The sequence below is a fragment of the Aspergillus bombycis genome (genome assembly GCF_001792695.1).
Source record: "Aspergillus bombycis strain NRRL26010 chromosome Unknown contig00113, whole genome shotgun sequence".
NCBI lineage: Eukaryota > Fungi > Ascomycota > Eurotiomycetes > Eurotiales > Aspergillaceae > Aspergillus > Aspergillus bombycis.
The window spans coordinates 86,538-96,125 of record NW_019170115.1 but is presented as its reverse complement, the minus strand read 5'-3'; the positions used below and the strand labels follow the sequence as shown (position 1 = coordinate 96,125).

The 9,588-nt window shown below is 46.2% G+C and overlaps 1 protein-coding gene across 1 annotated transcript; it reads right to left on the bottom strand.

Annotated features, from left to right (window-relative positions):
* Positions 1 to 1,888: 1,888 nt before the first annotated feature.
* ABOM_010061 (grainyhead-like protein) lies at positions 1,889 to 4,442 on the bottom strand (the record flags this gene model as incomplete). The annotated part of the gene is made up of 5 exons (XM_022537189.1): positions 1,889 to 2,211; positions 2,267 to 3,570; positions 3,626 to 4,147; positions 4,227 to 4,361; positions 4,429 to 4,442. 5 exons carry the CDS (start codon positions 4,440 to 4,442, stop codon positions 1,889 to 1,891), a joined length of 2,298 nt encoding a protein of 765 aa, XP_022385088.1.
* Positions 4,443 to 9,588: the final 5,146 nt, after the last annotated feature.

Here is a 9,588-nt window from a genome sequence, read left to right as displayed (position 1 = left end):
ATCAAATCGAGGATGTGTTGATAGGAAAGAAGGGCCTGGAAGGTGGACATCTACACCTCAGCACTCTTCATACCGTCTCAATTCCGCGGTCAATGATTGGTTAGAGATTCGAAATCAGATACTACTAGTAGTATCCGCATGCTACATACTAACAATCGTCCACGATAACCCTCCAGAGTATGACGGGTGACCCCTGAAGAACACACCTTTGAACAAATCTTCGATACGGAAAAAGTAGGATCGCAGACTTCCTCTCAGTTATCAAATGCGACAGTTCCGCCTTGCATGGGGCTCCCATGGTTGTCCAATTTCCATAATACTACTGACAATGTGGTTTTAGCCCAATCCAGGCAAGATAGACATTGCATGCAGTAACTTAAAAAGGTTCGGCCATGTGGTCACGGCTTAGTTCCCAATTTGGGCCGCCAAAAGCAGATCCCGAAGCGTATGATCGTCCCGACGAATGTTGAAAAGGACGATCTAGATTCCTCAACCTAATTTGGAGATTGGAATGCAAAACTTCGTCGATTGGAGTAACAGTCAGTCATTGGGGTAGTTTTCCCTGCAACGCGGAAACCGTAGTAGCACCCCTTCATCTCGATTTTGAATCCTCGCCCGAAGGGCTGTGACATTTACCCTTGATGATAGCACTAACAGATACAGCATCCGTGATTAATATTGATATTAGTGACAGATCAAAAAACCAGCGCTACGACTACTAGGACTAGTAGTACTAGTAGGTAAGCTTATAGAAAAGTCGCTCTGGGACTAGCACGGCCCGCTAATGCAGCCACTTTTGCGAAGCGTTTGCACGTGACCATTCAATGACCTTGGAATCTTCCAGGGGTCACGCATAGACCGCAAATAGTCAACTCGGTCTATGTCAGTGGGGATGTTCGGAGGTAAAAAAAAGAATTGAAAGGACAGAAGAACACCTGTCATATGGACTTTTAAATAACCCGACTAATTTTTTTTAAAAAAAAATAAAAATAAATAATTGATCTGTATACTCTGAGCTTAGACTTTGGTGCACAACACGTAATATATCCCAATCCTCCGCTTCCGAGCGGTTCATATGATCAATAGTTGATACTGCTTCGTTCAAGACATTCCATCAGAAGAGATTATATCATGCCAACAGGAGCCGGCCCAGTTCCCGCACAAATCATGACAGAGTCATAGGCCGGCTGAGAAATTGAATGGTAACACATTGGAGTTAGATCATAAACCCCATTGAACAAACAATCAGTCCACGCTCAAAAACGAAAAATAAGGCTTGCGAAGTGTAACAAAACAATCATGCCCAAGTATTACATAAACGGAACAGGGTATCTATATCGTATGCTGAGCCCTTGAATCAGTTCGCCTCGGAACAACAACAGTCATGAAACCAATAACAATGCTTGTGGATGTGTATTCCCACCAGCCTGGCAAGAAGGAAAGGCAGAGTGAGGAGTGGGAGGAGCAAGGGGAAAGATAATTCGAGTGCAGATAGGGTTTAGGATATCGTAAATATGGCACAAGAAAGTGAGAATCACGAGAAGATCAAAAACTCATATAACGACAGGGTATCATTGCTCGGAGATTCGTGTATTATCCCCGTATCCAACGCCCCCAACAAAACACACAACCGAAACTCCAAAAGGAAAAGAAATAATGAGAAAAATAAAGAACATAAATGAAGGTATTAAAGACCTAACAGGATGGTGAGAGATCGAGTCGGTTTGATGCGCACCAGGCGCCGATAAGAAAAACAAGACGACCCGGAAAGGACCGCTTTTGCTTTGGTAATTATCATTGCCAACGTGAGTTAAAGAAAAGGACATATGGAAAAGTAAGCTTTTCAGACTAGGGCTTCTAAAAAGACACGGATGGGCCAGTAAAGGAGTTAGTAGCTTAGCTTGAGCTCAACACCAGAGCTCATATTGTCGGGATCGATGGCTGTTGGGCTATCAAAAGCAGCGGCCTCGGAGATCTCGACCACCATGTCTTGACCATCAGGCAGCTCGCGAACCACATCGTCATCAACCATGATATTCAGACCGTTTTTATTGACTCGAAGCACGCGCACTATACGCTGTGGATCTATGCGTTGTTTGACAGAGATCTTCTCCATCAGATCGCGGACGGTCCGTTCTGTCAGATAAACAGCTCGGTAATAACCATCTTTAGCTTGATCATTGCGTGGGAATCGAATATAAAAACATGCAACTAAGCCATGGTTAGCGAGTGTGGCATAACGCATGTTTTATTTCATGCTACTTACTGGGCTTGGGCTGGCGTTCGGCCGGTGGTCTATATGTTGGATCGATATCCACCGCCTCAATAAATCCCATGGGCATATCCCCGTCTCCATTCGCCACCCTCTGGATTTTTATGGGATGCTTCAGAACAACTTTGTCTCCGCAAGCTTCGGAGCCGGGTCGTGAGTTTTCTGCGGATGTATTCACCGAGCATTGGTAGCCTGAGTCATAATATAAGCCCGTTTGTGATTGAACGGTCGGGGTATGGCAAGTTGAGCTCAACGAAATGCAACTGTTCGTCGGTGACAAGGTCGAGAAACCAGCCGATCCATCAATGCTGAACCGAGGGCCACTCTTGCCCTCCTTTTTGACAAAATCACGAGGCTCGGGGAGTTGAACCGGGTGAAGGTCGGGGTCATCCTGCTCATCACCCTGCAAGCCAAGAATGCTCACTGGTCGGGTAGATGTGAACATTTCTTGCATTAAAGCCAGTTTTATATGTAGATCATCTTCCATAGACAGTCTGTCGCCATCTTGGGAGCCCATTGACCATGTCCGCTTGTGTTTTGTGATCTTCGTAGGGCGAGCGTCAGAACCTTTAAGCGCAATCGAGCCACCGCTACGCTTCCGCTTTCCGTAGTTGCCAGCTCCCATTTCAGCCTGAGCGATCTGCTGTCTGAGTTTCTCAATGGACTTCTTAACGTGGGCAACGTCATTAGACAGCTTTCGCTCCGCACCATGATCACGAAATAGTTTCACTTTGCAATAGCAAACTTCCGCCTCATTATCTTGCGCTGGATCTGCATTGTCTGTAGAAACCATCTGTGTTTTGGCGCAAAGTCGGACTGGAATACCCTTCACACCTTTAGAGTGGCTGAAATCAGTTGAGAGGAAGTTGAACCGAACAGAGATGGCACACTCCGACGCTGCGGTTGTTGGGCTGGCCGTCCAGGTCACGCAAAATCCGTCGAAGGAAGAGCTCTCAAGCTGGACCTGTCGGTTCTTTTGGTCGTCAACACCTCCCTGGATGGGGTCAACGTATTCAACAGCCTGGAGCTTGCCACCACGCTGATGCGCCTCGTTCAGCCCTCTGCCTTCTTTCCACAATTGCCAACAAGCGGCGGGTTTCGATCTTTGTTCCTTATCTTGGAACGAGACACGAATGTAAGTCCGGTATTTTATCGGCTGGCCGTTCATCGGGGGCGGCGGAGCAGAGTCGACGACGGAAACGGAGTATGCTTGACCCTTGTTGAGATAGGATACTGGAACCTCGTTTTGGTCTCTGACCATTGCTGTAGGCGCCCGCAATGTGACGTGGTAACGGAACCTATGATCGGATACGGTTAGATACACAGCTGACGGGAGGGGATTTGCTAGCTTACTTTTCGCCAGGAGTTTGGACATCGCCTTGCTCACGTTGCAGCATGGACGAAATCATGTGTGAATGGACGTTTCCCTGCATATCCACGTCATTTAGTGACAGTTCATCCACAGATTCATCCATGGCATCGTAACCTGAATCACGGTGAACAAATGCAGGCGCAAATGGAGCTTGCTGAGCAAACGGTTGCGGATTCTGGAAATGCGGCGTAATGTACGGTGGATTGAATTGGTCGAGGCCCATGGTTGTAGTATCAGCATTGATAGTGGAGCTAGCAAGCTGCTGTGGCAGGGTAAGAGGAGTGATCATGTTCATTCCCATAGGAGTATGAAGATCGCCTGCTTGGCTGTGGAACACCGCACCGAGCCCGCCTGAGTTCGGTGTGTAGTAGCCATGCGGCTGACTTAAGGGATTCATGAAGGAAAGTGAGTTAGGGTCAACATAAGACGGCGCGAATCTCATATCATGGCCCGGACGAGGTGTGGCATCATTAATTTTCAGGTCACCGCTATCCATACTAAGTCTAAGCCGAAGAATACAGTCAGTCTCCACTTAGGACAGCAACACTTTTTGTGATGGCAGGTAAAAGGGGTCTAAAATACTTAGCCGGAGTGATTGGGCCAGCAGGGATTTGACCAAAAGGCGCTGTATGGCGATCGGGAACTGGAGGAACGATATCAGAGAACGTCTTTTGGAACCTCTCGATGAGTTCGTCGCCTGGCTTTTGGGAGTTCTTTCTGTATAGCAAGCCATGTGCATCAGCAAGACATTCAATAGCGATCCCAGGAAAAATTGAGTACATACCTATTGCGAAACATTCTTAACAGAAGTCGGGCGTGTGTGTATCTAGTACCCAGACGGTAGGCCCAGGGATGGGGGTTGAAAGCTGGGACGAGGTGAAGAAGGGAGTGTCAATAAAGATAACATCCGGCTCAATAAGAGAATCTTTCAAGCTCCAAATATGAAAACTGTGGTGGAAGGACTCTTTTTGAATTTATTTTCTTCCTTTTTTTTATAAAATGAATTGTCGGTATGATCCGATCTGTCGAGTAGACAATAATGCGGCCAAATTATGCCGACCCGAGTCACCTCCAGAAGGGTCGGGTCGCAGTCGCGCGCAGTTGAAAGGCGGAGGAAACAAGTTGGGGAAAGACGCGGATGTGGTGGGAAAAAAGGCGGAAGGTCGAAGGGAAGAAACGCAGAGAGATATGAATCGAAGTTACAACGAGAAAGTGTCCCCTTGCTCAAGATGTCAGATGAGATATGAACGAAGCTTATAGTGACGGGAGACCAGTTTTAAGTACAATCTCGGAGGAGGCGACGAGAATATTATGCACGCAGGATCTGTTTGTGTCGAGTAGGTAGTGGGGGAACGCTTTGGGGCGTGAAGGAGGGGGGTGTGGGTAATAGAGAGAGAGAGAGAGAGGGAGGAGAGAGGAAGAGGAGAGGAAGAAACGAATAGGAAGGGTCACAATAGAAGGGGCAAAAAAAAAAAGAGAGAGAAAGATAGTATAAAATAAAAAAGAAAATGTCGATGATGAATCTAATGTGAAGGAAGAGCTGGAACCAAACGGCACAAGAAGCACCCAATAATGTTGAACTAGTTCGGAGGACTGTGGAGGAGGTAAAGAAATGAAGTAGAATGCCTTTTTGGGGAAGGAATCGGCCCTGGACGCCCAACAACGCAACTCTACTAGTTTTAGGTGGACTTGGTCTGCTCGGAATAATTGTGGACAGGATGTGATAGTTATTAATACCAACAGCAGCAAAAGGGCCGCATGGAAAAGAAAGAGGTTAATGACGTGCAAAAACACTTTGATAAACGGGTGGCCCAAATTAAAAAAGTAAATCAAATCCAACAAAATAAAATGACAATAATAAAATAAAATCAAAAGCCGAATGAGGTAGTAGAAAGCTGAAGGTTTTGAGGGTCAAGACAAATTAAAATAGCAAAAGAAAATGGAATTAAGCTAGCTTCTCCAGTTTTTCTATTTTTCTTCTATTTTTTTTGCCCCCGTTTTTCTTTTGGGCAAAAAGAGAAAAAGGAACATTATAGTTCCTATCGTTCGATTTCTCTCCAATTCTTTTTTCTTTTTTGATTTCGAATTTTATATTTTAGATTTTCTGGTATGGAGTTAAACGGACATGGCCCAGGGATCGGGCGGGTGGGGAGGAACCTGGATTTGAAGAGGGGTGTGGGGTGGATCCAATAGGTGGACGACCTACCCGCCAGGTATTACAGAGGTACCGTACATACATGCAGAAATAATGTGGTATGAGGAGGTATGGTAACTATGCCCGTATCTGGGCTTCAAAGTCCACGGTATGAGAGAATCAGTTACCTAATCTGCTAGGTGGGTACCTACTGGGGAGACAGGAGTACTCTCAGGTATGATACATAGGGAGGTATGTAGTTAACAATGAAAGGGGAAAGACATTCGAACCGTTCTTGGGAGCTATACTTGTGGGTTTCGATCAGATGGCCAAGCCGAACCGTTTTATGCCATGTTCTTGAACCATCTTGAAGAGGCGGCTTAACGGAGTTAATTGCTAATGGTAATACACCAATCCTCAGAACATTCTCCTACCGAGAGATATCCGAACTACGGACCTCTGGTTTACTAAGCCCCAGCCATCACTCCCTAACGCCATATCTCCAGGGGGCTTGTATTTCGGACACTCTATGGTATGGACAGTACGCCAGGTGTGGGAGTACCAGCTGTTTATCGTCCACTATCAAAGGCTGTTTCCATCTTGGGAAGGCATGGAAGGGTGAGTCCCGAGTCAGTTGGTCGTGGAAGCCCCGGTAACCTTCAGGGGCTCAAACTTCCCCTGCGGAAGTTACCATACATCTCAGCTGTCGAGATCTAAAACAAAACATATCTTTGTAACATAAAGAATCAACTCAGACACCTTTCGGTGGAAGGCATAATTGTATTATATGTATGTCGCCGTGGTGTAAGACATGTGGCACATTGGTGTTTTGTTTTTCCTTCGTCCCCTTCTAGAACCACCTCTTTTTTATTTATTTTTTTTTCTAAAAATTTGATACGATGTGTGGATGGTGCATAATAAACAAGCTATAGTTATATCGAGCGACAGAGGTGACGTTTCTAGAAAAGGTTTAACCTACTAGGGATTAAGGCACCACCACCTCCAACCCCAGATCTATACTTTCATCGCATGGAAGGCACCTGTATTCCCTTGGCACGTCCCAGATCTTGATATCATCACTCTCGCAGTAACAGCCACATATATAACCGGAGAACCTAATCTCGTTTGGCGTACGGCACATCCGTCGTGGCGACAGCACCGCCAGCCTCACTGACTTGCTGATGGGCTTCTTATTGAACCATTGAAGGCATATTGATAACTTGCGCATGATTCAGAAACCTGTATGCAGTCCAGAATCTGGAAGGTTGAATCCCTGAGGGGGCTAAAGCACCTAAAGAAGAAATAGGAAAGACAGTCATTTTTTTTGGATGCCCGAAACCCTCGAGTCTCAACCTAATGGGGGTGCACGGAGCACCTGCGATCCACCGATTCGTGTGAGCTTTGGGCCACTTTATCCATAGGATTGGGAATTATGGCAGAACGCTATTCAAATGCACGTAGGTCCCTGTGTTCAACGGATACCAGATCATGCCCACTGAAGGCAGCTCACCGGAGGCATTCTTGTTGAAGAATTCATGCTCTCCTGACAATCTGTCTTCCGTTGTTATCGGTCTTGGGTATTGTATTGTCTGTAATGACAGCGATATCAAATTGCCTAGAGTCGCAACGGCGTCTATTGACTGGGTAACTGGGCCGCCAATCAAGAGAGCGGGATTCCGCTGCCGTCGCACGGAGCTCTCCGAAAGTCAATTACAAAACGACCGTGTATTGTAAAGCCCTGCCAAAGAATAAATTTGGAGTCGTGACTTCGGTGGCTGGTGAGTTAACAAACTAAGTCCCTCAGCTCTAGCATTAGATTTCCGTATTTGCCCCAGGGATAGAAGGGATTCAAAGTTTCCTGATCAACAGTAACCGGGGGGAAAAGGGAAGTGGAAGAAAAGGAAGTTTCTATTTTGTTTCCTGGAAATTTTAATGTTTTTTTTTCTTTCTTGTCTTTCGTTCATTCCATACCGTTAGGAGGAGGCTCGTGTCCGACTACTTGCTGACAGGCGAGATCGTCCTAGAGGGAAGTTGACTCTTCCTCGCACGATAAGTGGATGATCTCCGTGAGACCATCTAATTTGTTGGACGAATGATCCGACTCAAGGGGGTGCAGCCGTCCTACTAGTACAGAGTACGTACTAGGATAAGGTACAGTACGCAGTAGGGCAATTGTGGGGAACTTCCCATTTAGAAATGACAAAGGGAGGCATGCATTGCGTCACTTTCCGTTTGGTTATCGCAGTAGCATTCCCGCTCCACATTTATGACATCTCTTCCCAGCACGCAGAATCCGGCACTACGATATTTCCCAAGAGTCAACACAACTTTCTGTCTCTCTCGCACTTACCCTAACGTACTCCATCACGTCGACTAACCGAGTCTTCTTACCCAGTCGTACTAGTTCGACGGTTTCCAGCGTGCTAGCTAATTGGCAAGTGGGTCCCTGCGTGGCCAGGCCATTGTGGTCCCCTTAGACTAAGAGGGAAAGACCGCTAAGCGGTCAATCTGATGACTTGCTATGTATTCTCCGCATGTGTACTAGGGAAAACAAAATAATAAAAAAAAATGATAAGAAATAATAATCGAATACTACTGAAAAATGGCCGTTATGGAACCGGAATACGTACACTACTAGCACAAACAGGTCGGGAAATGTGTAACTATAGACAAAAATAAATGAATAAGCCACAGCCGATGCAGATCATTATCCCTCACAGGGCCCATCATATGATGGCTGTGAATCGCCACTCTGAATAAGCTTGTGTCTTTTCTCCCACAGTGGGTGACAGTGATATCAATGCGATTGGGTGTATACTGATTTCTCGGTTTACTCGTAACCAGGATTGGTAGGCAGTCAGTCATTAGGAGTACTAGTAGTAGTACACATCCATAAATTAATGTACTAGGATTGGACCCTATTGGACCAAGGGGATAATCAATCAGATCCCGCCAAACTGCTTCCAATTCCCCGCTGAAACAAAAATCCATCTGGATTCGTTCGTAGACACTGTGTTCAATTAAGAAACGTCGCACTGATATTCCTCGGATCATAAATAGCAGAAGCCGATTTGCCGTGGGCTGTCCAACGGCTCCAGTTCCGTGCTGTGTATCTATGCGCGGTTCTCACCCCTGATAACTTAATGCTGAGAGATTATCGATATGACACGCATAAGACTGAACGACAGGGCCACTTTCACAGAGAATACATTTCCCAAAGAGGAAACCCAGAGAGGTAAGAAGACAAAAGAAGGCTGCGTAGAATCGCCATGCCATGACCAGATCAAGTTCGAAAATTGAGATTCATGGTTCAGATATCTCTTTCCAGTTATGGGTCCCATGGCCATGGATAGTAGGCACCTGTGTTATGGGCGCGAATAGTAAATGGGAGGAACGATAACCCTGTCTGCACCACAAACATACTTTAACCATAGCCCCGTGATCGGCGGAGATTCCACTCTATCTTCCGCATTCCTTTTCACTGTTGTCATAATTATATATTTGAAACCCTCCGGCCAGGAAACTCTCACGGATCTACCAAATGAAGATCCTTCGAGCATCCCCGAGAAAAAGTGGGTATAAATCGCCTACCGTGGTCGATAGGAGGACTGCACAGGCAGTCAGCACGAAGAGAAGGGGATATCCCTTAAAGGAGGACACCGATTAGGAAATACCTGAGCTTGCTTCTTTTACTGGCGGGTTACTTAGTTGGACTGTTGTTGAGCTATCTTTGGTTGCTCCCCCGTCCCCTGCAGGGCACAGCCAAGACTTCACATCATATGTACATTGTTCAGCATGCATTAAAAGACA